The following is a 27820-nucleotide window of genomic DNA, read 5'->3' on the forward strand; positions in this document are numbered from 1 at the left end:
TGAGGATAAGAGGGGAAAGCAGAAAAACATAGTTTCCAGGCCTGAGATGGACACTTTTCGACGGCAGAGCCAACGGGAAACAGGAACAGGATGAATGACGAGGATCGGACCGTCGGGGATCGCCTGGGCAGCTCTTACAACCTTCCCGTTTGGGCCATTGCGGCCCGCCTCGAGAGAAAAGTATCTTGGTATCTCAAGTTTGCCCTGTCTGCCCTGTCTGTGCCCTTTTCTCGTTTGACTTTGTTCGATTTCTTGACGCCGATAATGTTGCCTACCTTCTCTAGCTGATGGATTGTTAGTTGAGAGACCTGCCTGATCAACGCAAGAACGACATGCGGCAACAAGCTGCAGACAAAAGTCCCCACCTCTGCGGTGTAAGAGGGGGAGGGAACATGCAGGTGGTATCTTCAAAGTTGGAGGTGGTGCTACCCCAAGCTCGCTTCTCCGCGCTCAGGGGGGAAGGTAAATGGGAGTGAAGATCCACGGCTACCGACACGACTGGCTGGTGATTCTGCGTTTGATGGCGCATAGATCACAGGCTTGGGAGACGGGCGGAGGAGAGCGGAGAGGAATGCGAGGGGACTGGGACCTGGAGAAGGAAGGTTGGAAGCCTGGAGAGAAGCATTCGACTGTGGCTGGGCGTGTCTATCTTGGCCAGGGGTATCTTGCATCATCAGACGAGCACGCAACCCTTGGAATGGGAGGCGGCTGCTTACACGGGCAGATTCTACACGCTTCATAGAGACATTAATTGACGGGAGGAGCGGCATGGCGAATCCGAATAGCAGACCACAAACTTTGAAGAAGCGCGCTTGATGGACCTTTTGCATCGTCTGGTCGGCCTTGAAGACTTGATTAAGCAAGTGGAATAAAGACCTAGATAAATTGGGCTGGTAGGACTGGTGGTGGACCCCGATGCGACCCAAGCAAAGAACACCGCAGTGCCTGGCTGTCAGTGGCCCCCGCGAGCTTCCTTAGAGACTTGGAGTCTTGGACAGATCCAGGAGGTCAAGTGCCGGACTGCGGGCAACCGACCTGCCGGAACCGGGGTAGCGCGGCGGTAAGGATTCAAGGGGACTTTGGCGATCGGTTGGGGGTTGGGCAAAGCACGCAAAGCTGGACTTTGAGGCCTGCTGGGTTGCATGAGCCCGTTTCCTGCAACAAGAGCTTGATTGAGATAGGCTACGGGCTAGTTGCGCCGTGTGTCTTGGAGGAAGAATCGTCTGAGTTCTAGACCGGAAGGGGAGGTATGTAAGAATGTCTTCAGCTGCATCTCTTGAATTGGGGGAACGGCACAGCACGGCATTCTTCTCATCCTTATCAGCACATCATTTGGGTGCCGATTTAAGTTTAAAACGCTTATTTGGTGGATGGGGCGCTAATACGATCCCCCGCCTGCTTATCCCAGCGTCAATACGAGTTCATCTGGAGCACTCCAGCATCATTCCCATCAGTGACGGAGGTGTCCGCATAGTTTCATAGAGTGAAGTACGGACACTACGGTATTGAGTTGACAAGAAACGACGTACTTGATGTCTTGAATCTGAGGTATACGAAAAGCTTGGGAATTCCCAGGGAAACCACGGCCGCATTGTCGACGATAGCTGCCCTGGCGCTAGTCCAGGCTGAAGACAGCTTTGGGCAGAGACTGCCGATCATTCATAAACAAAGGCACTCTTCTCATCAGTGACTTTCATAGCAATCGCGACTGAACAGCCAGAATGGCTTCGGTGGCCGTCCCTTCATAAACAAAGAATCCTCAGTGCGTCCCAGAGTTTTCTAAAAAGTTTTATTTCGACGACGCTCTCTCAATAGTGTTGTTGAACCCATTGTCATCTTACCTTGCGCAAGCTATGTACGGCGACGAAGATGCGCACTACGGTACATGTACCTAATCATTGTCAACTACCTGCGTATACAAATATTCATGTTCCATCAATTCTAATGCAACTACGGAGTACACAACAAGGCAAAACAAGCATACGATGCGACCGACGGCTGATGAGGGCAGTACCAAAAGGAAACCCCAAGGATAGAGCTGCGAGTCAAAAACATTGGACGATCTGGGAATCGAACCCAGGACCTACCGCATGCTAAGCGGTCATTATACCACTAAACCAATCGCCCATTGTTGAGAGGTTGGAGGGCTAGCCGGCTCATGAAGGGCAAGCTGGCCGGAGATCAGCCGGGGAATAGGCCTTGTCCTCACTTCCTTCTTCTTGTCCCTCTTTCCCTTTGCTTCTCTCCCCTTCAAGTCCAGAGCCAACTCTTTTTCGCTCTCGGCCTCTTTCCTCAGTCATCGTTCTGTTCGACAGCCAGCTGATCTGGACTTGGCTCGACCAAGTACCGCAACGAAATGTTCGTCCAAAGTCCTGTGCGCGAGTCCCTCCGTCCCATGGCCACGGCAATCCCAAAGTCGATGTTAGGCAGTGGCCGACCAACTACTGTAGCCCACTACGCCCACGAAGCCGTTCGCATCTACACTCCCACCTAAGTCATCGAGAAAGTGCCTCCAGACTATGCCCTCATGCTTGCTTCAACCTCTGTATCGTGACGTCAAACTCCTCCGGGTCCCGCCCGATAATCTCCCTCAACGTCTCCGACACAACAGAAGTCTCCCCCGCCCGAATCGCCTCCCACGCCGTCGCCCACGTCCTCGCCTTCTCCACCGACCCGAACTTCGCCAAAACCTGCGGCAACTTCACGTAGTCATCTACGCTCACCTCGCGGATCCTCACGTCCCTCCCGACAGCCCGCCTAAGCACCCTCACCGTCTCCTCAAGAGACCAGACCCGCGAACCGGTAAGCAGGACTTTTTTATTGACGTGAGGGAATTGCTCCGGGTCCCAGGAGTACTGCGCGATAAGTTTCGCCGTCGCCTCCCCCAACTCGCTGCGCCTCGCCCACGCCACGCCCGGGCCGGCGCCGTCATGCGGAATGAGGATCTCGTTCGAGGAGGAGGGAGAGTTGATGTCGAAGAAAGAGGTGTAGATTGGGTACGACTCCGAGTAGAGACCCTCGCGGACGGATGTGTAGGTGAAGCTAGGGTCCGAGGCCGCGACGGAGGCTAGGTGGCGCTCCGTCGAGAGGTGGGCCTGCATTACCTCCGCTACAGATTCATCTTGCAAGTCGCCGCCGAAGGCTAGGGAGCTGTAAAAGAGGTGTTTTACGCCTGCGCGACGAGCTGCGTCGACGACTGGAAGTTGCACCTGTGAATCCTGTCAGGCCACCCGACTTGTGGATGAGACCAGCCCAACTTAAGCTCTTTGCTTCTCACCTTTTTGCGGTACTCGTGCACATGACTTGGATAGGAAATGAGGAAGAGCACCTCGATACCGGCAAACGCAGCCTCGAGATCAGAGGGGCTCGACTCGTATGACGCCTTGCGTGCGCGGAGGCCGTTCTTGATGTGTTCTTGAGGTACTCGTTCCGGGTGACGGTTGATGAGGATGATGTGGTCGCTGGGAAGAAGTTTCAAGAGGTAATCGTAGGTGCTACCGCCTAGGCCTCCTGAGCCGGGGAAGATGCCGATGCACTTCATTATGTGAGGTTCTTCGATAATAAGTGAGACGCTGTATTGGACGAAAGGGAGGTTTACGATGGAGTTGTATCTAGGTATTGATCTCTTCAATCCAATCTGTCGGTAATCTGCTTCAAATGGATCAAGAGTGCGTTAGCAGAGAGTTTAAGGTGCAGATAAGCTAAGGTGAGATCGTGACATGACGCGCATGATCACATCACCTCACATCTCACACCTCGCACATTGATCACGACGCCCGGAGACTTTGCTTGGCAGGGGAGTGCCGAGCTTGACATGCTCATTACGTCACGCACACCCCTATTTTCAACAGTCGTATCAAGCATCTTCCCTTCGCCTCTATTTCTGTGGCGCCCGGGTGACATCCCACGCTCAAAATCAGGCTCGCATCCCACTTTCTTTCCGTCATTACCCTGTTTTTTCCATTCGACTTCCGATTCCGGAGCGGAGAGCAACGTGCTTTCTTATTTGTCCCCCGTGGTCCGCCCCGTGTCCCGGCCCCCGCTACACGGCCGACGTGTCGGCTCAACAGCGCTTGCTGTGGGGGTGGTAGCGGAGATGTGTGCCACACCTCGCGGATGGGTCGTGAGTCTGGCGCAAGATGAAGGCTAAGTTGTGAGGCTTTCTAGCTTGGCCACTAGGAATAAATCGAACGCCCATCAAGAGATCTTGACTACGTGCAACAAAGTTCAGGGCTGACTGGTATGCACACATTCTAGTAAATATGATGGCATCCCATCCTTTCGACTGTTGAATGACCTCGATGCATCGCCAGTATCGCCACTCAGAACATCAACAAACGGCGTATTGATCCTCATCAACCACACTATCATCGTCCGATTTCCTCACGATGCACCATGATCGAAAATTTGGAAACAGAATGAGCCTTGGATAAAATCGAAGGCGTATTGACTGACGTTATCTGTTACCGATGGAATCGCGGTGGACTAGCGAGTAAGTGTCAAGGCAGGATGGTCTTCACAGTCCACAGTCATACTGTCCAGTAAAATGGCTTCACACATACAAATTCACGAAAGGAGGACGGCAGAGTTTAACCCGGTCGGTGTATAAGGTAGACTGATTCGTACGAAGACGACCTCCATTCCAATCAAGCTTGCGCGAAGTAGAGATACGTCAGCTTAAAATTTTGGTTTCCTAAGAGTCACGAAAGCCACCGCAACTCTTAGACGAATTGAGTCCGCTTAAATAGAAGAAAGCCTATCTACATCAAGCTCTGCTTATTTCCAGTTGGTGGTAGCGCCCTTCTTGGACCCATCAGCAAGCACCAAAAAGTCGCTCGGCACAATCTTTCCGTTCTTGCCACGCGCGCCAGAAACGAGGCTGACATCGACGCTCTTGAAACTCGCGTTCGTCAGCGCAGCCGCGCCCAAAACATCCCACGAGTTGCCGATGGACGTCTGGCGCTCCCGCAGCGTCGCCTGGCCAAAGTAGGTGGCGTTGGCGAGGGCCTCGGGGTTGTTGAGGGCGGCGACGTTGCGCTTGAGGACGCCCGTGGCGTTGACGCTGCGGAAGCCCGTCTTGCCGTTCATCCACGAGGTGTTGTCCTCGATGGCGAAGGCGCCCGTCTGGGAGTTGTCGGTGAAGCCGTTGGCCTTGTTGCCGAAGGCGATGCAGTTGATGACGTCGCGGGCCGCGGGGAGGATGTCGCCTGCGCTGCCGCCGCCTAGCTTGAAGCCGTTGCCGTTGCCGGTGAAGTCGGGGATGTCCTAGGTTGGTTTATTAGAACGGTGTAGTGAGAATTGGCTTCGAGATTGATGTTGACTTACCCAGCGGTTGAAGCCGTTGCCCCACGCGATGCTGTCCTTGATGGTCAACTTGGAGTGGAACTCCCTGCGATACTATCAGCTTATGCATCAAAAAGCATCAGCAACTAGCAAAAGACGCACCAGAAGTCGACACCATCGTCAGAGTTGTCCCAGAATCTGCTGCCAACGACAATGTTACCCTCGCCCTTGCCCTCCTTGATAGCAAGACCATCGGCGTTCTCGCCGTTGTTTCTCGGGTCACGGTTACCATACGAATCCAGGTACGAGATTACGTTGTTAGACAGGGCACCCTGCATGTGGAAACCGCTTTCGTAGTTCTCGCGAGTAACAATCTGGTTAAAACGCAAGTTGCTCGAATCCTTCACGTACACACCGTACGCGCCGTGCGTAAAGGTAAGACGCGCAAAGTTCCAGTACTGAACGCGCTCAACGTGGAGCACACCACGGTTCCGGCCCGGCACGGAAGCGCCGACGGGCGCGGGGGTATCCGGCAGACCCTCGCCGTCGATGATGACCTCCTCGTCCTTGGCGGCGTGCAGGGTAATGGGAGCGGCGGCGGTGCCGTTGACGGTGATGTTGATGTTCTTCAGGAGGTCATAGGTGCCGCCGCGGAGGATGATGACGTCGCCCGGCTGGGAGATGTTGACGGCGGCTTGGATGTCGGAGAAGGGCTTGGCTTGGGAGCCATCTGGGGTCGCTACGCCCTTGGGAGAAACGAAGATGTTGGCCGCCTGGGCCAGGGAGAGGCAGGAGAGTATTGTTGGGATGACCAACATTGTGAAAAAGAATGTGTTTCTGTATGTACTTTGAAAAAGAGTGTAAAAGTTGGGTTTGCGAATCACACAAAAGAATGTGGGTGAGAGAGAACGGTATAATCAACTACTTCTATCATATTGCGTGCAGAGAGAGAGCACGGCGCTGGTGATGATTTATAGAATGCAGTGTGGACATGGCTTCATTGTCGCAATCGGCTCCGGTTCAGGCAGATAATGATACCACGGAGATGGACCCATCTTGGCACTTTGGGTCAGCAGGAACAACACATTAAGAAAGTCTTGGTACTCTCTAAGAAACTTTTTTGCAACTTTTGCTGAGTCTGCTCACATAGCGTGGATTCAGGAGTCGTTGACTCGCAGAATAGGGACGGCACCTGGAAATTTCCTGCCCACGAAGTGGCCTAGCTCGTTTTGGTGGTGCTGGAGCTCAATTAACTATAATGATGGGTCACCCCTACCTAAGGTATAAAATTGGTGCGAGATGGCGCTATTACGCCAAGATGGGCCACGCACCAGCAGAACATTTGCATTCTTTTGGCGTGGTCGAGGAATACGCAGTGTTCCCGGACTCCCGGTGGGAGTTCGTCAGCCCCAATAGACTCCGCCTCCGCTATCGTGAAATTATTTTGAGTTCATAACGGAGTCAAAGGCTGATTCAAGAGTCTAGATCTGGGCCCATACATAGTATACTATGACCGAGAACGCGATTGCGTCCGGCAGTGGTGTGGGGGGTTGTCTGTGAATTACCTGACGTTGTTCAGGCTTGCTGGTGTAGTGTCACTCCTGCATCAACCAGCCTGCGAATAGCACACGACTACCCAAGTCTTTAGCCACGGCACTCGAGGTGCACTAAGACATGAGGCTCAGCCAACGCATTTATCGGATTGCGGAGGATGTTTCTAGAATAGTGATCTCTCCGACTCCAAAAGCGACGAAAACGACGGACAGTTGCTGTAATATATTCTAAACAGCCCTAAATTTAAGCTTTCTATCGCTGGGTAGCGCCCATTGGCATCCATGCTTGGCTCATGACTCGGATGAACCTCACCCGCCCACCGACCCGGGAGATTGGATGCTTGGTACGGAGTAGTCAGCGGCATTGTCGGTGGTTCTCGCAGCAGTTGATGAGTTACCATGGCTTCGGGTCCGACTCTCCCGCCTCATAGCCCAGCTTCGGTCCGAGCCTCCTTAGTTCTTTGCAACTGGCATCTCACACATGCTACGACTGATTTTCAGAGCTTGCAAACTACTCCATCAGACAAAGTGGGTACAGTGAGTCTGAAAACGGGAGAATGCTTTACTGAGTTTATTGTATCGAGCCTAGGTACCTTTGTCTTGGAAACTTTCCTGATAATCCAGACAAGTCAATTGTAAGTCATAGTTCCCATGTGGTTTCTACCATACCACGGACTACCAGCTGACCCCTCTCCCCATGCAAAGCTCTCGGTTTTCAAGCTTGTCCAATGAGAAGCTCGGATTCGGAACAGTGAGTAGTTGGTAACTATCTCTTGAGACTGATCTGTCCTGAGCAGAGCCAGCTGACGCCTGCAAAAATAATTTTCAGTATAATCAAGAGAAGCAAATTTCATTACAAAGGCCTATATATGTTTTTCATTTCATTTGCAAAAGTCATTGTGAACATAGATGCATATCGGCGGTTCTTTATGGCAACCTTGTCTCCATCCCCCCCCCCCCCACCCCAAATACACGAGCGAGCACAGCCCACAGCATAGCCCCTACTCTCTAGCACTGCTATCTATATAGGTGTAAGGACTTATCGATACTTTGTAGTTCATAAAAATGGACTTTTCCAAACACATGTCCATCTGAAAAACCACACAAGGGTGTGATGAATGTCATGACCTTATTCGTGGTGTCGCCACCACCAACAGCCACAATATCTAACAAAAACTTTGCTAAAATAGTATCCTTTAGAATTACCAAAGAAGGGCAGTTTTCGTTCAATCGCACTAGTTTCTATTAGGCCGTGGAAATCCGGATGTGTGTATTCGGCATGGCGTATACGTGTGCTGCAGAGTAGTGAAGTGCGGTAGATATCATATTTTGAATGAGACTACCCCTGAATGTGAACGCTGATATAGGACAGATTGAAATTACATCTGTGGTATTCTATAGCCATTTACAGTTCGTCTGTAGCCCTCCCAGCGTTTGTTTATACCTTGCCTGTGGGAGGGCTGTACTGTCTTGTCTCTTTATTTAGACTTGCAGTCAGGGGCCACCATTGAAGGGATTCTATACCTTGTCTAGCATCGGCTTTGTGAAGGAAATATCAAGGGAGGTCCTGTTGTTGAAGCTATCACCGGGCAGTCCTTCCCTCTTCTGCCTGAGATCAGATGTACCCTTGTATCTACGTACACACGCCTTGGGATTGCCAAACTGCATTTGAAGGCAGGAGCCTAAACCATTGCACCCAGAACTTTCCGTAGCTACAGGTTCTCAACAAAGTGAAAGAACCAAGGTCTTCCTGAAGATGGGAAAACTCCGCCTGGTCCTTCATAATTCCACCAACACTTCCAACTACACGCCCCCATCTTCAACTCTATTAATCATCAAGCTATCAGTGACCATCATTGCTAAACCTATCAGCCACTGCACCCCAACCTCGACTGATGCCCCCAATCCAGCACTAGGTGCAGAGAGAAACCAAGACGAGCCAACATGGGCAATGACGCTACAATCAACGAGATTGAGGAGGTTTGGTATTTCCTGGCGAGCGTCGGCGGAGCGATGCTCGTCGTTCTTCTCGTCCAAGACATTTCCAAGTGGTGCAGAGATAACCTATTCGAGCGACGCATCGGTATGTATGCTCTGTATCCTGCCGAACATTCATTCCGTCATTGAGTCGTTGCTGATCAGCTGAGATAACAGAGAAAACCCGCGTGAAAGCCCTTGTCGCCTATCAAGTCTTTCTGAAAATGGAAGAGAGTCTCCGCGAAGAAATTCTACGCGAGCGTCGCGAGTACGAAAAGACTAAGACAAATGCTTGGAGCCTTTTTGTGCACAAGGGTGAACGGATCGATCAAGAGGAAAAGGCGATTGAGAAGGGTAAAGAGGAGGTGAAGCAGATGAGGGCCGACCTAGAAAAGGAAAAAGGCGAGGTGGAGAATATGAAGGCGGATGTTGAGAAGGGTTTGGAGGAGCTCCGGAAGATACGTGCTAAGATCATCGAGAAGGCAGATGAGGTTGGCGGCTCTAGCAACAGGGTTAAAGACATGGACCGCAAGAATCGTGAGCTGGAGCAATAGATGATGCTTCACAGGTACTTCTGATAATTCTGTCACCTTCAGGGCGGTCAGGGGGAACTGAGCACAGGAAAGCGTCAAGAAACAGCGATCATAGAATCAATCAGCACAGAAGCAATACCATGACATAGACATGCCTACAATTCCTTGCTACAATCAAGAGAACCGAGTACTTGTTCCACAAGTCCTCGAGACATCCAGACCGTTTTTGCTCAATATTACTTACTCAGATGAACCATTTATTTCTCTCAATGGGAATTGAAAAACATAATTAAACCTAATGGGTTATGTAACAGCTCCTGGATATCTTCTAGACACGCCGACCTATCCAAACATTTGCTCCCAAGGTGAAAGTTGGCGTGTCTTCACTAAATCTTCAAAGAAATTACTGATACTTTCCTAAATCTCCTCAACATCGATACTGGGCTCGTCTAGAAGATTCCAATCAATGGACCACCAGAGGGTAGCTCTTGAAGACAATTCCTCCATCATAAATAATTGTATCCTTTACCGAGACCTCTCCTGAAACCTCTTTCTCTTTATCATTGCCAATCGTTGCTTGTCTGCCTGTTGTCCCATACACCGAAACTTTGAAAGAGCTCTAGTCTCCCGCATGGAAACACAACGGAAGAGCGTGAGGTCTTGTGCTGTCTTCCGGAGGCTTCCACAGCCAGAACAATCACATCACTCGGTGGCACCCGCCTTTTGGAAATCATGGAATCACATGTTCCCGCTGGCATCAAACCTTACCTATCCCACGATCTTTCAGGAAGGAACCAAAGAAGAAGGGCTACTCAAGCTGTCAACATCGCCTTCCTGCTGGATTTGTTTTTCTCCAAACATACACTACACTCTTGCATCAGAAGACCATCATCATATCAAACCCTACGGAAGCCCGAATTACCGAAGCAACTTCATCACCAACAAGACCTGTCGCTCATAATGGAGTATCACGTCTTCAAGCAAGTCATCCAGACGGTCTTGATCGCCATCTTGATCCCCTTTGGCGTCATGGTCATCCTCGAGATCATTCCCACCGTGATCGGCAACAAGACTGCTCGTCAGGCTGGTACGTCATCCTTTCTGACTTCACAATGTTCTACCCAAACAACGTCACTAAATCAATTCAAATTCAGCAAAGAAGATTCAGGAGCTGAAGGACAGAAACGCCGACTTGATGACTGAGGTCGAGGATGCCAAGGAGTCCAAGCAGAAAATCGTCAAGCTCATGGAAGAGCGCGAGGCCGACAAGCAAGAGATCGCTGAACTCACGAAGAAGCTTGAAGCCGCCGAAGAGAAGTCACAGCTACTGACTGACGCGCTTTATGTGGAGGCCGAGGACGCTGAGAAGTCTCAGCTGGAGATCGTCGACTTGACGGACGAGCTGGACGCCGCGCGCAACTTCGCTGCCACCACCCTCAACACAGCCTTTCAAACCAACCAGGAGGCGCGCGAGAAGACTGTCGATATGCTTAAGGACTTGTCCGAGAGAATTGCCATGTTCCAGAAGATCGCTGAGATCAGCAACAACTCGATGAAGCAGCACCTAGAACAGGTCCGCAAGTTCTGCAACTTCGGCAACTTCGGCTTACAGAATTGGAGCGGGGAAATCAAGGTTATTCAGGAATGCATCAGGCTTGATTATGGCCGAATCAAGCTTCTCGATGAGGCGACTGCCATGGGGCACAACTTGCAAGCCACCCTGGATGAGATTGACGAGGCCGCGAAGAAGCAGAGTCCCTATTTCAATGCCCCTTCTCCTTCTTGTTCTGCTTAGATGTTTGGATTGCGTTGGCAGATACATCATACGAGAGGTGGACTTCCTGGTTACTAATACTTGAAGGACCAGCCGTATCCTGGGATATGCCGATGCAGAGCAGCATGTGGCGGAGGAGAACTGACGCGATGCCAGCATATGGGGGCATCTACGTCGGCTCGCGTCCGCAAAAATTTACTTGGCTCTATTGAGATGAGCCTTTATCATCGGCTTTGGAAGGAAGGCTGGGAAATTGTTTGGCACGCCCCCTGAAGTCGGCTCTCACATGGATGTTGATGGCTGCTTCAGGCGTCAAAACGGGTACCTTAGCTCTTCCAAGAATTGACACACGCATTCGAGATATTCGAAGAACCGTTCTTCGTACACATGAACTGTCTCCTTGACAATACGAGGATCTCCTTCGTCGAAACCAACCCCACACGCCGAAGGGTGATGTCTTTCTCAAGCTTGCTTCCTACTTCAGCCAGAGCCACGTGAACAGGACGTTGGCTTCTGTTACCTCGTACGTCAAGTGATCGATCCACATCCGCTTGAATTTGTGTTGTGCGAGAAGCGCAGTTGTAGAAATCTCGGCATTTCCGCTTGAGCGCCCACCTCGAGGGCTGGATTTAACTTGACGTCTTATAAATCTGAAGCGTGACCCAGGCTCGACAGGCATCGGATGGGCGGGTTCAGCCCTCAGTCCTTGATAGTTGAGAAGTCTTGGTCCAACGACGCCAACTGAGACAAGAACGAGGACGTGTGTGCAAACGGTTGCGCGCCAGAAATGCTGGCGACTGTGTCAAGTTGATGCGCGGTAGGTTAGATTTCACCACCATAGATTTGGCGCATGTCTCTCGATACGAACACTGAAACCTGCTTGACCCTTAACGGGTCTCTCACGGAGCAGCATAGCTCATTCTACCCGCCTAAGGTGAGGTGGTTTCCATGGAAAACCTGGCTCCCGCTGGCCATGAGACCTCAGATTGGCCATATTCTGAGAAGGTGGTTCAGCGACGATACCACGTGTGTGGCTTCGCATTGAGGCGCAGGTTCAAATGTCAAGTCACATAACAAACTTTCAGTTGGGCTCTCCGTTTCAATTAGCCGTGTCCTTTTGAAGTTCTGGTTGCATTGCTTCGATTGCCTCACACGCAAGAGAGTCGCATGCTTCAAAGTCAACTTTCATTGTCAGCTTTGGACATCGAGATGCTTCGATTTCGATAAAATGTTGATGCGCCAAAGAGCTTTCTTTTGCTGGCCAGCCATGAAGTACGAGTCAGTCATCCCACTGGCAAGACCCATGAGCATGAAGTAATTGAGGTAAGTAGCGATCGTTGGCGCTAATGTCCTTTTCTTGGCGCTAGCACCATTTCGTGATCGAAGCCCGACAGCATCCCCCCCTGAAGTCTCAATTCAGAATTTCAGCTGACAAGCCACTTTGCCTGGAATAGCAGGTCGAACCAAAATGAAAGGCTCATCGCTTCGAGTACGAGCTGATCAACGAGTTTCGAATCAAATGAGATGAGTAGGAGCCTGCCTCCGCCCAATTGGCGTGAGATCAAATACCTTGAGCTTCAAATGAGCCCAACGCCCCGTCATGGCCGTTCAAGCTGAATTCCAGCGCTGTCACAGTGTCGATTCGAATGCGACAGCTGGTTCTGGTGAAGACCACATCAACCATCAAACACCAACCGTTAAGCCGTTCGAAGAGGTGTAGGGAAAGTAACGATCAAAGCAAGTATGAAACCCAAAGACTCAGAACGCCGTCACGGATGTACGGCAGATAAATGTGAGGTCAGTGGCCGGCTGATATATCTGACATGCCATTCCATCATTGATCTAAGAAGAGACGAAAGGAAAAAAGGGGTTCGAAGCCTTTCGGGATGCGGGGGGGTTGATTCGTGGCCTGGACCCTGTGGGCTTTGGACGTGGGCCCATGCTATATCCAAGACGCGTGTTCGTCCCGGTAGCTTGGGGTCCAGGGGCGTCCCTGGACCTGTCCCCTCCAAGCCCTGCACGCTGGAAAGCCCAGCCCTAGAGGGATTCGCAACGGGACGACGAGTCGAGTTCCAACGGCTGAGACCTGCTGGCGTGGCCCTGTGTGCCCTGCCCACCCGCCGTCGGTCCTAACGACAAAAGGGATGGGCTATGCTTGTTGGTTTGGCCGCCGCTGGCATCATCTTGCGTCTTCACCTGTGACTGGCGGACGGGACGCAGATATCACTGATCTCGGAACACGCGAGCCGGGGTGGAAGCTGCGCAAGTGTCGCCAGTCAGATAGATTAAGCTGAGTCTGGGTTGACGCGGGAGTAAGGAACATCGGCATAATAAGCTTTGGGCTAGCACCGGTCCCAACACCCCAAAAATGGAAGCACAGCTTGAAGGTCTTGGCTGTTTAAAAGGTCGCCGGCCCAGGCAGTCGAGACGCTGGGAGAAGACTCAGTTTCCGAGTTCCATTGCGAGCTTTTTTGCTGCAAAAAAGAATCGACAAATTGATACGACTTTGAGAGATAAGAAGAAGGGAATGTGAAAGGGCCTTAAGGATGGTTCGTCTCCTAGTATCACCGCGATACGGCGGTCAGTCGACGCCAATCATCGCCGGCGCGGCCTTCGTCACCCTCTGCGTCGTCTACCTTCTCCGATTCCACGGCGCGATAACACCTTTCACATCAGCCAACTTCAGCTTCCGCACCTCAAAAACGTCCGGTCTCAACCTCGACGCCATCAACGCGACGGCACAATATTTCGTCGACTACCCCCTCGGCCCGCCATACAAGAAAGTGTTTGGAGAGCTGGGTGAGCGCACAAAGGTGCTGCGCTCGTGGATCGAGGCGCTCGAGGAGAAGGAGGGCGGCCGCACCGACGGCCTGCGGGTTGTGGGGGCCGAGAGACAGTTTCTCGACGCCCAGGTCGAGCGAGTCGCCGCATCCCTGTTCCCTTATTTGCAGTCTCCGCCGAGGGACATCCACAGCCAGACGCCTCTGGCCGATCTCAGGCGAAGGTTTATGGGGGGCGCTGCCGCTGATCGTGCGTCCCCGCGGGTCCCGTCACAGCAATTGGGCGCCGCCGGGTCCGGCAAAGAGAAGCCGGAGTACGTGCCGAGAAATGCCGGTATCGTCATTCCGACGGGACACGGCACGCTGCGATTTGCGTGTCATTTGGTTGCGTCCTTGACGCGCGTTTTGCAGACTACGCTGCCCATTCAGATTGTTTACGCCGGCGAAGAGGATTTATCTGAGGAGGACCGCGACACGCTTGTGCAAGCTGCCGAGGGCGATGGCGGACGCATTGAATTTTTGGACATTTTGACTGTCTTCAACGACACGACATTGAAGTTGGCCGAGGGAGGATGGGCGATTAAGCCGTTTGCCGCACTCGGCAGCCGATTCGAGGAAGTTATTCTCCTGGATGCGGATGTCGTCTTCCTGCAGAAACCCGAGCAGCTCTTCCAACAGCGCAATTACCAAGAAAAGGGTGCGCTTCTCTTCCATGACCGACTGCTCTGGAAAGATCAGTTCCCCGAGAGACACGAATGGTTCCACGATATGATCAAACACCCAAGCGAGGAGCTGCAAAAGTCGCTCGTGTGGACGGAAAAGTACGCCGAGGAAGGCGACTCTGGCATCGTGGTGCTCAACAAGGGCCGTCTGAACGTGCTCATGGGCTTACTACACACGGCGTGGCAGAACACGCACGCCGTGCGCAACTCGTGGACGTACAGGATCACGTACGGCGACAAGGAGACGTACTGGATCGGCCTCGAGGCCACGGGCTCGACGTACAGCTTCTCGCGACACTATGGCGGTATGGTCGGCTGGCGGAAGCCGTTTAGCGGAGTGCAGACCGAGATGACGCAGGTGTGCAGCTTCGTGATTGCGCACGTGGACGAGGTGGATAACTTGTTGTGGTATAACGGCGGGCTCTTGAAGAACAAGATGGACGACCCGAACGAGTTTGCGGTGCCGACACACTGGATGATTGACCAGCAATGGGTTAAGGGGGCAAGGAAGAAGGATATGAGCTGCATGGTTGGTATGAACGCGAGAGAGCTCAGCGGATCGGAGACCAGCGTATTGAAGAGGAGCATTGAGGCAGCGAAGGATGTTGATGATAGACTTGAATTGGTATAGAAAAATCAAAGATTCCCCATTTTTATTGTTCAGTAGCACATCTAACATTAATCTTCATGCGTGAATGCGATCATCCAAACATCCTTTTCAGAAGTCCGGTCTCATCAGTCATTATAGTCATGACGACTGCTCCTCTCACATCCCTTATTCCTGGTAAATCTCGCTACTACTCGCCGACAAAGGACATCAAGAGTCGAGCCACATATCGCTCGCCATCACAACGAACACTTGTCGGCATAGCGCAGCCCATGGCCAAACCTGAATACAGGATCCACCGTATCATACGGCACATCCTCCATCGCATCTTCCACAGCTTGCTGTGATCGTGGGAGATCGAAAGGCAACTTGCCCTCGGGGTTGCTCAACCCGAAGATCACATCCAAGAAAGCTTCGCTACCGCTCCCGTAGCTGCCCAACACCGCAGAAGCGGCGTCAAACACCTCGGGTATCGCAGCAGGACGGTCTAGGATCACATCGACGACGGTAGGCACGGCCGCATAGATCGCGGCCTGGCGCGCCTTCTCCTCGTCCGAGTACTCGAGCGAGCCGGCATGGTAAGCTGCTTCGAAGCCGCCTGGACGAGGCTCGTAGGGTGCATCGAGGCGGAGCAGGGCGTAGTCCGCCTCTTCCGGTGTCTCAACGACCGAGAGGTTGCGTGCCTCGAGGAACGTGGCGTTGAAACCCTCGATGTAAAATTTGGTTTCTGCGCTGATGTGTTTTAGAGGGAGGAGCTCATCCTTGTTCGTGAGAAGAGTATAGGCTCTGCGCTGGGCATCATTGCCCAGCCGGAGGAAGTAGTCGTTGCCAACAACTCTCGTTGCGGCCTCGGGATCGACGAAGGGGTTGTCGAAGAGCCCGAGGAGAAACTTTTCGCGAAGGAGACGTCCGACGGAGACGTCAAGGCGGTCTTCGGACACGATGCCTTCTTTTACCAGCTGGATGATGAGCTCGGTACGCTGCTCACCACCAAACTGGTCACACCCAGCATCGAGGATCCGAGCTGCGCGCTGAAGCTCGGTCGTGTTTTCGAGGCCCCATGCGCGTGCCGGCATGTCTTGGCCGCGGATCACCGTATCAGTGATGAGACCCCAGTCAGTGACGACGATACCTTCGAAGCCGAGTTGGTTTCTGAGTAGGTCCGTGACGATTTGCTTGTTGAAGGAGAAGCCGACTGGCTCGTAATCGGTTAAGTTATCAGACAGGCCTATCGGACGGGAGTAGTACGGCATCATCTGCCTCGCGCCGGCTGCAATTGCCGCCCTGAAGGGGGTGAGATGGTACTCGAAGTTGTTTCCGGGGTATGTCTGATTCTTGCCGTATGTGAAGTGAGAGTCTTCACCGTTTTCCATCGGACCACCGCCAGGGAAGTGCTTTGTCACAGTCGTCACGCTGTGAGGACCGATCTCCCTTCCTTGGAAGCCTTTGATGTACTCGACAATGAGCTCGCTTGTCAAGGTCGCGTTTTCGCCCCAGGTATTGCCCAGGCGTGCCCATCGTGGCTCGGTAGCAAGGTCGACTTGCGGATGCAGGGCAGCTCGGATGCCGACAGCAATGTACTCCTCTCGAGCGACCTCGGCAAATTTTCGAACGAGCTCGGGATCCCTCAGAGCGGCAAGACCGAGTGTCTCTGGCCATTGTGAGAAGACACCAGCCTGGAAACCAGTGCCAATATTCTCTGTGAAGTGGTGCCGAGGGTCGGTAGAAAGGGTCACGGGGATACCCAGACGCGTATCCAGAGCACGCTGCTGAACGAGGTTGACAAATTCTGCAACCTGCTTCGCGTCCGTGATGTCGCCGACAAGGTTGAAGTGCGTCATGAACTTCTCGCCAATCATGTTATCGGTGCTGTTGCGGCGGGCCGTGACGTTGCCAGGGTCGAGAGTGCCATTGGGACCTTGGTAGAGTTGAGTTTGAAAGAGCTGGCCGGCTTTCTCTTCAACTGTCATCCGTTGGATAAGGTCTTGGACGCGTGCGTCGACGCAGTAGGATGAGTTCTTGTAGATTGGTAGAGACTCCGTGTTATCTTGGCGGGCTAGCCTTTGCTGTTTTGGGAAGGAGGGGGTTGATGCGCAGGTAGCTGGTAGGACGAGGCTGGCGAAGGCCAGTGTTGCGACTTCGAGCTTCATAATGGTTGTGATCTCAGAGGAGAATCACGTAGTGTGGAATTGTTTATGAGACTAACGATCCTGAGATTTCTCACATTATCTGGCTGAAAGAGCCAGAGGGGTATTTATGGTGGCACATGGCCAATCTCTGATGGCAGACGGCCATCGTCGAGGTCGGATCGACTTGGCAGTAGATGCTACCTCAGACAACGAACCGTGTAGGTATGGGGGCAATGCGATATCTGTTCTTGGCACGCTATCTAACGGCCTTGTATCGGTCAATAAAACTGGTATGGGGCTCTGTTATGTGGCGGATGAGGGGTTCCAGCTGTATGAGGTGACGATGTCATGCTTTCCTGTCGGGAGAGAACTCCGCGAATTCGCATACGTCCCGAGCGCTAAAGTAAAGCGAGATCAGCGAGTGGCACAATCAAGTGTACGACACCTAGCGATCCCACCGAAGCTGGAGCGCTGGATATACTCGTTGTTGCAACTCATTGGCAGTTGCTAGACTTATCAGAATTCATTGCGATCTCAAGCTGTATTCATTCTCTTAATCACGGCTATGATGAAGTAGCTAGCCTTTTGAGCTTGAGAGCCGTGCTTTTTGAGCTAAGAACTGATTCTTCACATATGTTGCATAAGGTTGTTAAGCTTATCCAAATAGACTTGAGCTAGACAACCCAGGTTCATCCCATCAAGCCCGAAGGTGGGTGGCGCTGTTTTCTTCGTCCGTGATGGTCTCGAAGCTGGATACCGGAGTATGTTCGGGTCGTAGATCCAATGGAACAGGTGCGGAGACCCCGGACATCCCGCAGCATCCACATTGTAGCATTGCAAGAGTGATAATTGGGAATGGCGACATGGATCTGTGTTGATGGATTCCAAGTCCCAAGTCTAAGGTCTGGGGTCTGAGTCGGCCCTACCTCTAGCCTGGCGGGGTCTACCAGATCCTGAAAGCTCCAATAGCTGTGGCCTGGACCATCGATGAACCTCTAGCCATGGCGCTGGATCCGAAGACGTGTTTGTGAGTCGTTGCTCTGTCCCGGTGGTGGTGTCGTGACCGAGTTGGATGATGCGGGGATTGCGGGGAGCAGTCGAGTTTTTGCTGAACCGGGTCGGTGGTCACCTGTCAGTCCTACCTTCACGGATCCACGTTCGGCACATGTTTGAGTCTTGGCAACATCTACCGTGGGTTCACCGCTTGCGAGCGTGCTTATTGCTTCCTGATTAAGGCTGGCTGTCTTTGATGATCACATTATTGTGCTTCCGGTGGGGGACCCGGCCCCACGCTGGGGTCGGGCGCGCTTCATGCCAAGCGGCCGAGTTGTCATCGATGAGCTACTTGGTGCTGCTGCATGGAGCAACTCGTGATGAGAGTTAGATCATGCGGGCGGCAGGAAAACATTTTCCTAAATTCAGAGAAAACTATGATGAGTGAATCAATTGAGCAACATTACTGACTGTGCAAGTAAAAGCCGTCCCAACATGAACACCCCGGTTCATGAGAAACGTGACGTAACTCTGAATAGGTACAGGTTTTTGAGCTAAAAGATACGCGGCTCGTTAAGGCTAACTCCTGTCAAAATTCCTCCCTAAACTGACGGCTCACGGCTATCTTCAATGTTCCGCCGTTGCAGCTTTCGCAGCACTTTCCTTGGCAATAGTCTCTTCGTAAGTATCATACTTGTACTTGAATCCCGGGTGGTCAGACCTCAACCCCTTTTGTCCAGGCCCATAGATCTGCTCTCTGAAAGTAGGAGCCGGCTCGTCATCAGGAATCGCCGGCGGCAATAATCCTCTGCTACGGAGCTCTGGGACGAGGTACTCGACGGCATCTTCAAAGCTGCCAGGCGTAACAACGTAACCAATGTTGAATCCATCAACGTCGGCAATATCCACCCACTCCTGGAATACGTCCGCAACCCGAGCCGCGGTACCGACCGGCATAGCCCCGTTCCCACCGATTGCCGTGACCGTGCCCAGGTTTCGGGGCGTCAACTTTGGCACATCATCGCCGCGATAGCGCAAGTTGTATAGCGACGAGTGAATACGTTGAAGGTGGTTCGCAACGTCCGCCTCGGTGAGTTCGTGGTCAAGGTCAAACTGAGAAACATCGATACCTGTAGTCGCGGAGAATTGGGCAAGGCCACCTTCGATGAGGACGTACTTGAGGGCTTCTTCGTACTTTCTTTTGGCGTCTTCTTCATCTTTGCCGATAATTGGGGTTATCATGGCGAAAACTTTGACGGAGTAAGGATCTCGTCCTGCGGCGATGGCGCCTTCGCGGATGGCCTTGACTCTTGGTGCTACAACATGTGGGGAGAGACCGGCAACAAAGATGCCTTCAGCGTGGGTGGAACCGAATTTGATGCCCGCGCTTTCAGGAATGATCAGCATCCAGGTTCAAGACTCTGAAAGGTACGTGGAACTTACGGAGATGTGCCGGCCTGGAACAGCACAGGCGTACGTTGGGGAGAAGGGTCTGTCAGAAAAGGTGCATCGACGTGGAACTTGCCATGGTGATGGATGGGACGAATTTGAGAGTAATCCGAGTATATGCCTTTCTCTGCGTCTTCTACCAATGCGGTATCTGACCAAGAGCCCTCCCACAATCTACATAATCTTGTCAGTGCACCTGAATGAGCAATTTCTTCAATCTAAGACTTACTTGTACAAAACTCGCAAGTACTCGTCTGCATTTGAGTACCGGGTGTCGTGTTCAACTAACGGAAGGCCAACCTGCCGTTTAATGTGAGATGTAGAGCCCAAGACATCAAGAAGAGGACCTTACAGCTTTGGAAGCTGATTCTTTCCAGCTGGTGACAATGTTCCATCCAAAACGTCCCTTCGTCAAGTGATCGAGGGTGCTGAAGCGTTTTGCAACCACGTATGCCTGCTCGTACGAAGTTGACGTTGTGATGGCAAATCCAAGATTCTTGGTTACAGCAGCCATCGCGGAAACGGGCTTATATCATGTTAGTCATCCGCGGGGCATATCGGAGGGTGCATGCGCGACGAAGACATCGCTGCCGAGGTCATACTCACGATTACAGGGTCGGCCATAGGCCATTGGGCGCCTGTTCTGACCGATGGCTCTGCGCTCCCCTTGTATCTGAAAGCCATGTTAGCAATGACGATGTTGGCTGGAGCAGAGGATGAGGTGACGCTAACGTGTCGTATGGCCCAAAAGTATCGGCCAAGAACAAGCCCACAAACCCTCCTTTATCGAGGAGCTTTGCTAGGTCTGTCCAATAGGTGAGATCGCGGCGTTTGTATTTGGCTCTGTCTTTGGGATTACGCCATTGGCCAAAGGACAGGTGTCCCACAGTGAACATATCAAAGGCATTGAGAAGAATCTGCTTTTGGGGCTTGGCACTTGTACCGCCGTCTTGACTCTTTGAGGAAGCCATAGTTACTGTGGTCGTTTAAAAAAGTCAAAAAAAGTAGATTTCGATACCGTACAACCAATCGTCGGAGCCGGAAAAGGGCCGCTATTCGTAAATTTGGATTTGGCCTAGGTTTAGTTGTGACTTGCTTTGCCCTTGGTGGCACAATAAAGCCAATCCCAAGTCAGTGTCTGTAGTTTATAACATCCATGTCTCTTTGGCGTCATTTCATCTGCATGTTGCGTGCGGAAATCCTACGGATATTTTCCGACAGATACTACCTTAATCCCCCTCTATGAGGTCGTCGGACTCCTTTATCGGACTTGGGAAACATTTCCTCGCCGGTCTGTGTATTTTCCCGACCAGAAAGAAATGCTGAAGATGTATTAGAAGGACGCGGATATTAGCCGGACTAGCCCTGCGAACACGACGTCGTTGGGTTGGTACGCAAGAATCCTGCAGATGATGGAAGGGTGGGCCATGATTCCGCCATCAGTTCTCGGCGCGCTTCAGCGAATGATGTGCAGATACAGCAACGCTTCAGAAGCACTCTGTAAGAGCCCATCACACTCCAGGCTTTATATCGCCATATCAACTTCGAGCACATCATGCACATTCCCCTAAATCCCCGCTGATAAGAAAATCGGTATCGAGATGCAGATGGCAAGCAATGCCGGCATCGGGTATTAGATGTCGGCACCAATCAGTAACTTGACTTTAAAGACCACCTCCGTTGGAAGTTGACCCTCAACTCCTAGAATGGCTTAATTTAGCTATCGCGGGTTCCATGATGAGTGCACCGATACAGCCCGACGAAGTCCGGATCGACCACGATGCAACGGCCGCGAGCCGGAAGCAGCAAGCCAACGCAGCCGTGGCTCGGGCCAACGTCGACAACCTACGAGATGACCCAGAAGCTCGAGCGGCATTTCTTTCAACGTTTTCGGCGGAAGAGGAAAGATCCGTCATCAACAAAGTTGACAAGGCCTTCCTGCTTCTCATCGGCGTAATGTTTATGATCAAGCAGGTGAAGCAATTTTGTAGATTGGCTGAAGCCACTCGACTCAGCGTACTAACGAATTTCCAGATTGACCAAACCAATGCTGCAAATGTGCGGGTGTTGCAGGCAGGAGAGTCCCGGAATATCATGAAAGAGCTCGACATGACGTCTGACCAATACAATTGGGTCGGATCCATCTATGGTGTAAGTAACTACCTAGGCTTATGGCGCAACTTCGGTCATCGTTATGAAACACTAACAAAGGGTAGATCGCCTACATCATCTTTGAAGCACCCAGTAATCTTCTCCTGAAGCGTATGAGTCCACATCTTTGGCAGTCTCGTATCTTCCTCACCTGGGGAATCATTACAGCCTGCCAAGCTGCAGCTCAAAATCGGCATCAACTTTACGCTATGCGATTTCTGCTTGGGTGAGTCTCGAGTCCCTGTATGATATCTAGGCCAAAAGCGTGCTGACTGCATCCCAGGATGTTCGAGGCGGGGATGTTTCCGGGTATCATGGCCCAGTTATCTAGCTGGTACCGCACAGATGAGATAGGCAAACCAGTGACTTGGTTCTTTGCAATGTCCAACCTGGCAGGTATCATCGGATCTATTCTATGTTATGGTATCAGCTATATGAACGGGATTCGTGGTATTAGTGCTTGGAGATGGGTGTACCTTCTCGAAGGACTGGCTACCATCGTCTTCTCTGGTGTGGTATTTTGGCTGCTACCAGACTATCCCAAGTCACCGCGCAGCAGCCGCTTCCTGACAGAGAGGGAACAAGAGTTTGTAGAGGCCAGGTTACCGGAGAATGCGCCCCTGACTAACGATCCTGATTTCGCCGGCAAAGAGATTTGGGCGGCCTTACGAACACCATTGATTTGGTCATTCATGCTGTCGCAGACGCTCATCAATATTGGAGGATACGCGTTGACATGGTACTTGCCTACCATTGTTACTAATCTTGGCTTTGTGGGGCTGCCGAGGAATCAGCTGTTGAACATGCCTCCTGCGTTTGCCGCCATCGTGGGCTTAATATTTTCGGCGTGGTTCATGTCGAGAGCGTATATCGTCCGGCCAGCCTACATCATGTGAGTCTTATTCAAGAGTTGAGATACGAGGTATTAGTCACTGACTAGAAGGTTAGGATACTCATGTCCGGCATGGTTGTATGCTTTGTTCTCTTCTTCACGATCACCAATCGGTATGGCATCTACATCTCCTGCATCTTGGGAACTTTGTTCTACCAATCATACTTCATTCCGTTCTGGGCCTGGAGATCTGCCACACTTTCTGGATCTACGGGGACGGCCTTCACGCTTGGTCTTCAATCGGGTATAGCCCAGCTAGGCGGCGTCATCGGGCCGCAGCTGTTCCAGTCAAAGTTCGCATACAATGGTTACAAAACAAGCTTCGCGATAGCAGCGGCGACAACTATCGCCTCCTTTGTCGCCAATCTATGGACTTGGTGGTTGACCCGGAACACGGAGTACGATGTGATGAGAGTGAGAAGGAAAATATTGAAGGCACGAAAACTTGGCAAGGTCAACTTCGATGATGATATACGGGTATTTGAGGAAAGGCGGTTTTACGATGGATTCAAACGGCAGGGTGGAGACTCTGGTGAGGAAAGCTCGCAAACTTAGTGATTTGCTCTTCTCGTAGATAATCATTAGCGAATCACAGACGCGGAGTGACAAAGTGCGCGATAAGATATGAGCTCTATCTTTTGCTGACAGATCGATTCAATATCTCAATAAGGTAGGTGTCTTACTGAAGAAAATGCAGCATCTTAAGACGAGCGGACCTGTAAACCAGTGCAAATATAGTCAGCAGACAACAAAGCTTTTCAGGGTTCTAGAGCTCATGATGTCTCGATTCAGGTGTAAGTATTTTGTGTCCAGTAGTCGTGAGTTTGAGTTTGACGCCATGAGTGTGAGAATGGTGGATCAAGGGAGAACCCGTCGAGAATGTGTGGGGGCCACGCCGTAGCGTAAATTCTCGCAACTTCACTGATCCTAAAATAACTCACTTCGGTCCTGACTCAACACTTTCTGAGGGGCCTCACATACCAAGTTCACAACCAGTCATGTCGGCATCGCCAGCTCTTGCGCAGCTTTTGGAGAAGGTGATTCCGCAAGGGGACCGCTCGTCTCTCCGCAGCGATGTAATCCCGGCAATCCTTGACGCCATTTCCGGTATCGCCAAGACTCTGCAGGCATCCCAGCACGTCTCACTTGCTGGGACAGCGAACGCCTTTGGTGACGACCAGCTCAACGTCGACGTGCTCTCCGAGAACGTAATGCGCGAAGCTATTGCGAGATGCCCCTCGATCCAGACCGCAAGCAGTGAGGAGGACCCGATCGAGAAGCCTGCAAGGCCACAAGCGAGCGCTGGCGCAAACGAGATCCCTGCAACCTCAGAGGAGTACACCGTCGCTTTCGATCCCCTTGATGGCAGCTCCATCATTGCGCCAAACTGGACGGTTGGAACAATTGTCGGCATCTGGGATGGGCGCACCGCGGTGGGCCAGTCACCGGTTGAGAAGCAGATTGCGGCCATTATTGGTGTCATCGGACCCCGGACTACCGCCATTGTCGCCGTGCGGATCCCCGGCGCCGACTCCGCTTGCTTTGAGATCGGATACGGCCCGAACGGCGTGGAAGATTGCGAGGTCATTCGGTCGGTCGTCAAATTGGCTGACGCACCCTTCAAGACGCGGTACTTTGCGCCCGCGAACCTGCGACATGCGGCGGACGATGAGAGGTACAGTGCTCTCATTACGCGCTTCATCAAGGAGAAGTACACGCTGAGGTACTGCGGCGGCCTTGTACCCGACATTGTGCATGCGCTTGTCAAGGGTCATGGTGTCTATGTTATGCCTGTTACACCCGGTGTTCTTCCCAAGCTCAGATTCCTCTACGAGCTATACCCGATTGCTCTGATCATGGAGTGTGCGGGTGGCCAAGCCATTGACCCCACGGATGGCAGACCACTGCTTGAGAAGATTCAGAAGGATTGCGATGGTAGAGCAGGTCTAATCTGCGGCACGACGGAGGAGGTGAGGATTGTTAAGCAGGTTCTTCTTGGATGAGATGTGGTCATAGTAAGGTAGAATGAGAAGGATTGAGATATTCTTACATGTATGCCCTGTTTATATACAGCTACAAACACACATTTAGCTAATCCCCACGTCTTATTACACTGCGGTTCCGAAGTGTTCTCCTCCGCTTCGAAGGTGTTCCTCCTCTTCTTTCGTCATCGATCTGCCCAGCTGCGCATTACGGTGCGGATACCTCCCAAACCGCTCGATCAGATGCTTATGCCTCTTCTCGAACTCTAGGCTGTCCCCGATATAGTCCTCGCTCTGTTTGTCCCCCTGCTCTCGGAACTCTTCTTACATCTCGCTGGCAACTTTGATGTATGTCTCGTGGTCTTCAATATGTTCGGAGTGCATCAGCGGCATTTAAAACCACATACGCCGCGCCGGCGCCAATCGGAGCGAGGGATGCATGTCAGGGCGCGATTCAGCACTCATGAGGCTGCGGAGAACTGCCCCTGCAAGCCGATCGTAATGCGTGTAGATGACGGCCTGGCGTGTCCTGAATATGTTTCGGGGTATTTGATCGAGCAGAAGAATGAGTGCAAGTGTCTGCATGCTCTTGGTTTCTCCGTCCGAGGTGTTGATGCTTTGCATCAATGGACCTGCAATGTATTCGGCTGCGGCAGACTCCTCTGAAAAGCTGTTCGAAGGCGGAAGAGGGAACTTTTCGGGTCCGATGGACTCTAGAGCGGCCGCGAACTCTTTCGTGCAGGTGTCGTCAAATGCTCGACGGTCTTCCGGGGATCCCTGGCCGAACCAACGCGTCATTGCTTCTCGTGAGGCAATCTTGGCATGAGGTGCTACGCCTTGAAACCAAACATTGTGTACATGGGTGTATAAGGATGGAGATAGAAGCGTGCGGGGCAGTGTGGAAGTGAAGCCGGCCATGATGATAGTTGAGATCAAGTAGTTGAACGTGGAATAATTGGTAATTGAATTAGCAGGAGTTACGGGTATGTTTCGATGTCGATTATGTCGTCGACAGACCATCGTTTTGAAGTATGATGCGTAATTTACCCTAGTTATCACCACTGACTCGTCTTTTGCCAATTTCCAAGTATCGAACTGGAGTGCCTTTGGGATTAGACTAGAATTCAAGTACTTTCCAACGGTAGGGAGCTAGTTAACCACCGAGCCGTAGGACGCGGTAGGGTCTGGTGAACTGCACTAAATTGCCCTGGACGCGAACGCGCCCACCGTATTCCTAATGCAATTAACATCGGTCTCCGTTACATGCCGAGCGTCAAATTACTATTTCCAACTATTCTCCTGCAATAGCGCGAACGTAAGCCTCCACCAAACAATTTTCCTGATGACGACAACGGTATGGTGGTATCTCCCTGGTAGCTTAATAACTCTCTAGGGTATCTAGCTTTTATCTCGGCCCAGGTGATCACCTCGTGTGAAATATACAATGGTTTGAGCGTCTCGATTGATCACTTGTCTAGATCTTTGAGATCCTAAAAATCAGACAGAGCTAAATTACCACGCTAAGCCCTCGGGTACAGCCTTATCGTTCATGTTAGAGCTCGAACAAACACCCCGACAGAACGCCTCATCCTCTTCGGCGGATGATCTCGTCGCTTGAACAGGGCCTCTGCGAGCCGGCCACCATTCCGACCCGCGCTTTCTCTCCTCGGCCACATGGTCATGCAGAAGCCCCTTGACCTTTCCAATGACATAGACAACCGCTTCCTCCACATCAGGGTGAAATGGCCCAGTTGTGTAGGTATCACTATTGAGATTGGACTGCGATCCGTTGGCTAGCCATTTGTCTTCTGACTCAACTTGGCTGAAGAAGTCCAGCTTTTCTTTCAACTCTTCTGGAGTCGCCGTTTTTGACCGATAGACTTCGTACCGCATCAAGCTCGTGGTGGCAGATGTGGGTACGATTGACATCATGTAGAAGAATACAGGCCTGGAGACCAAGTTAGCTGAGCCTGCTTAAGGGCACATGGGAATGACTTTAACTCACGTGAGAGTGACCGAAGCGTTGGGAAACATGTATGTAGGACTGACAGAGCTGGCACGTTGCTCTCCTTTTGCACCGAGGTGTTCAACCCAGTACTTATTGAGACCATAGTTCATCTGTTTATTGCCCTTGAAGAAGGGTGCGAGGCCAGGGTGAGCTGTCGGGCAATGATAACACTGCAGGAGGCCCACAGAATTAGTACCCAGTTTGAGACTGACCAACTATAAAGATCGGAGTTGATTGCACGAACCTCATTGTAATTCTCAATCAGTGTTTTCCAATTGAATTTTCCTTCCATTGACCAAGTGTGGTCGTACTCATAGTTGCTCATGTCGAAGTTCTCTAGCCGGGGCTGTTTATCAACGCCACCAAACTGTTCCTCCCAGCTAAGCGTCGGCTTTTCAGCTGCGTCCAGGTTGATCCAGAAGAACCCCAGACTATCGATATGGCTGTGCACCTTGTAGAGTTCATACTCGCTTTTGTCAAAGTCCTCGACCTGGTCGAATCGAGGCGCCTTGGCCAAGTTTCCATTCATGCTGTAAGACCACCCTGCCATAGTGTTAGTACTGTAGGTCGGAGTCAGAGGCCGGGTAAGAGCGCATACCATGATATTTGCAAGACAGCACAAACGCCTTCCCCTCATTCTCATGAACAATTGGAAATGCTCTGTGGCGGCAGATGTTGAGAAACGCATTGATATTCCCGGCACGGTCTTTAATGATGAAAAAGGGATAACCGGCCATCTCATAGCGAGCGTACTTGCCTGGCTCACTGAATTGGTGGACATGTGAGACTAGGATCCATGATTTACTGAAGATAGCGCGTCTCTCCAGTTGATAGAAGCCTGGCTCACGATACCAAGACGCTGGAAGGGTGCTCTGCATGTTGAACTTCTTTGTTGCTCTTGTCAATGGCTTCAATTTGCTTGGTCAACATGTGTTTGGAGTGAGGCAGAACTTTGCTTGTAATTAAGCTGAACTTCGTTAGACGAAA

General features: G+C 51.8%; 12 protein-coding genes across 12 annotated transcripts; 4 read left to right on the forward strand and 8 right to left on the reverse strand.

Moving 5' to 3' along the window:
* Positions 1–425: 425 nt before the first annotated feature.
* CPAR01_01512 (uncharacterized protein) lies at positions 426–770 on the reverse strand (the record flags this gene model as incomplete). The annotated part of the gene is made up of 1 exon (XM_060485801.1): positions 426–770. One exon carries the CDS (start codon positions 768–770, stop codon positions 426–428), a length of 345 nt encoding a protein of 114 aa, XP_060356658.1.
* Positions 771–2525: 1755 nt separating this feature from the next.
* CPAR01_01513 (uncharacterized protein) lies at positions 2526–3541 on the reverse strand (the record flags this gene model as incomplete). Its single annotated transcript, XM_060485802.1, has 2 exons — positions 2526–3209; positions 3278–3541. The coding sequence occupies 2 exons, from the start codon at positions 3539–3541 to the stop codon at positions 2526–2528; spliced, it is 948 nt and encodes a 315-aa protein (XP_060356659.1).
* A 1235-nt stretch (positions 3542–4776) lies between these two features.
* CPAR01_01514 (pectate lyase L) lies at positions 4777–6101 on the reverse strand (the record flags this gene model as incomplete). The annotated part of the gene is made up of 3 exons (XM_060485803.1): positions 4777–5265; positions 5326–5389; positions 5446–6101. The coding sequence occupies 3 exons, from the start codon at positions 6099–6101 to the stop codon at positions 4777–4779; spliced, it is 1209 nt and encodes a 402-aa protein (XP_060356660.1).
* Positions 6102–8780: 2679 nt separating this feature from the next.
* Positions 8781–9367, forward strand: CPAR01_01515 (uncharacterized protein; the record flags this gene model as incomplete). Its single annotated transcript, XM_060485804.1, has 2 exons — positions 8781–8919; positions 8991–9367. The coding sequence occupies 2 exons, from the start codon at positions 8781–8783 to the stop codon at positions 9365–9367; spliced, it is 516 nt and encodes a 171-aa protein (XP_060356661.1).
* Positions 9368–10306: 939 nt separating this feature from the next.
* CPAR01_01516 (uncharacterized protein) lies at positions 10307–11141 on the forward strand (the record flags this gene model as incomplete). The annotated part of the gene is made up of 2 exons (XM_060485805.1): positions 10307–10433; positions 10501–11141. 2 exons carry the CDS (start codon positions 10307–10309, stop codon positions 11139–11141), a joined length of 768 nt encoding a protein of 255 aa, XP_060356662.1.
* A 2525-nt stretch (positions 11142–13666) lies between these two features.
* On the forward strand, positions 13667–15253 carry CPAR01_01517 (uncharacterized protein; the record flags this gene model as incomplete). Its single annotated transcript, XM_060485806.1, has 1 exon — positions 13667–15253. The coding sequence occupies one exon, from the start codon at positions 13667–13669 to the stop codon at positions 15251–15253; it is 1587 nt and encodes a 528-aa protein (XP_060356663.1).
* A 215-nt stretch (positions 15254–15468) lies between these two features.
* CPAR01_01518 (glycosyl hydrolase family 3 N terminal domain-containing protein) lies at positions 15469–17379 on the reverse strand (the record flags this gene model as incomplete). The annotated part of the gene is made up of 1 exon (XM_060485807.1): positions 15469–17379. One exon carries the CDS (start codon positions 17377–17379, stop codon positions 15469–15471), a length of 1911 nt encoding a protein of 636 aa, XP_060356664.1.
* A 1599-nt stretch (positions 17380–18978) lies between these two features.
* CPAR01_01519 (DszA family Xenobiotic compound monooxygenase) lies at positions 18979–20771 on the reverse strand (the record flags this gene model as incomplete). The annotated part of the gene is made up of 6 exons (XM_060485808.1): positions 18979–19738; positions 19795–19974; positions 20030–20100; positions 20153–20326; positions 20407–20473; positions 20533–20771. 6 exons carry the CDS (start codon positions 20769–20771, stop codon positions 18979–18981), a joined length of 1491 nt encoding a protein of 496 aa, XP_060356665.1.
* A 388-nt stretch (positions 20772–21159) lies between these two features.
* On the reverse strand, positions 21160–21357 carry CPAR01_01520 (uncharacterized protein; the record flags this gene model as incomplete). The annotated part of the gene is made up of 1 exon (XM_060485809.1): positions 21160–21357. One exon carries the CDS (start codon positions 21355–21357, stop codon positions 21160–21162), a length of 198 nt encoding a protein of 65 aa, XP_060356666.1.
* A 177-nt stretch (positions 21358–21534) lies between these two features.
* On the forward strand, positions 21535–24846 carry CPAR01_01521 (high-affinity nicotinic acid transporter; the record flags this gene model as incomplete). The annotated part of the gene is made up of 6 exons (XM_060485810.1): positions 21535–21774; positions 21835–21951; positions 22017–22177; positions 22235–22843; positions 22900–23257; positions 23707–24846. The coding sequence occupies 6 exons, from the start codon at positions 21535–21537 to the stop codon at positions 24844–24846; spliced, it is 2625 nt and encodes an 874-aa protein (XP_060356667.1).
* A 105-nt stretch (positions 24847–24951) lies between these two features.
* On the reverse strand, positions 24952–25743 carry CPAR01_01522 (uncharacterized protein; the record flags this gene model as incomplete). Its single annotated transcript, XM_060485811.1, has 3 exons — positions 24952–25096; positions 25154–25187; positions 25233–25743. 3 exons carry the CDS (start codon positions 25741–25743, stop codon positions 24952–24954), a joined length of 690 nt encoding a protein of 229 aa, XP_060356668.1.
* Positions 25744–26337: 594 nt separating this feature from the next.
* Positions 26338–27711, reverse strand: CPAR01_01523 (uncharacterized protein; the record flags this gene model as incomplete). Its single annotated transcript, XM_060485812.1, has 4 exons — positions 26338–26773; positions 26831–27003; positions 27078–27376; positions 27432–27711. 4 exons carry the CDS (start codon positions 27709–27711, stop codon positions 26338–26340), a joined length of 1188 nt encoding a protein of 395 aa, XP_060356669.1.
* Between the last annotated feature and the right edge of the window lie 109 nt (positions 27712–27820).

This window comes from Colletotrichum paranaense, assembly GCF_030867605.1.
Source record: "Colletotrichum paranaense strain IMI 384185 chromosome Unknown Scaffold_1.1, whole genome shotgun sequence".
Lineage (NCBI taxonomy): Eukaryota > Fungi > Ascomycota > Sordariomycetes > Glomerellales > Glomerellaceae > Colletotrichum > Colletotrichum paranaense.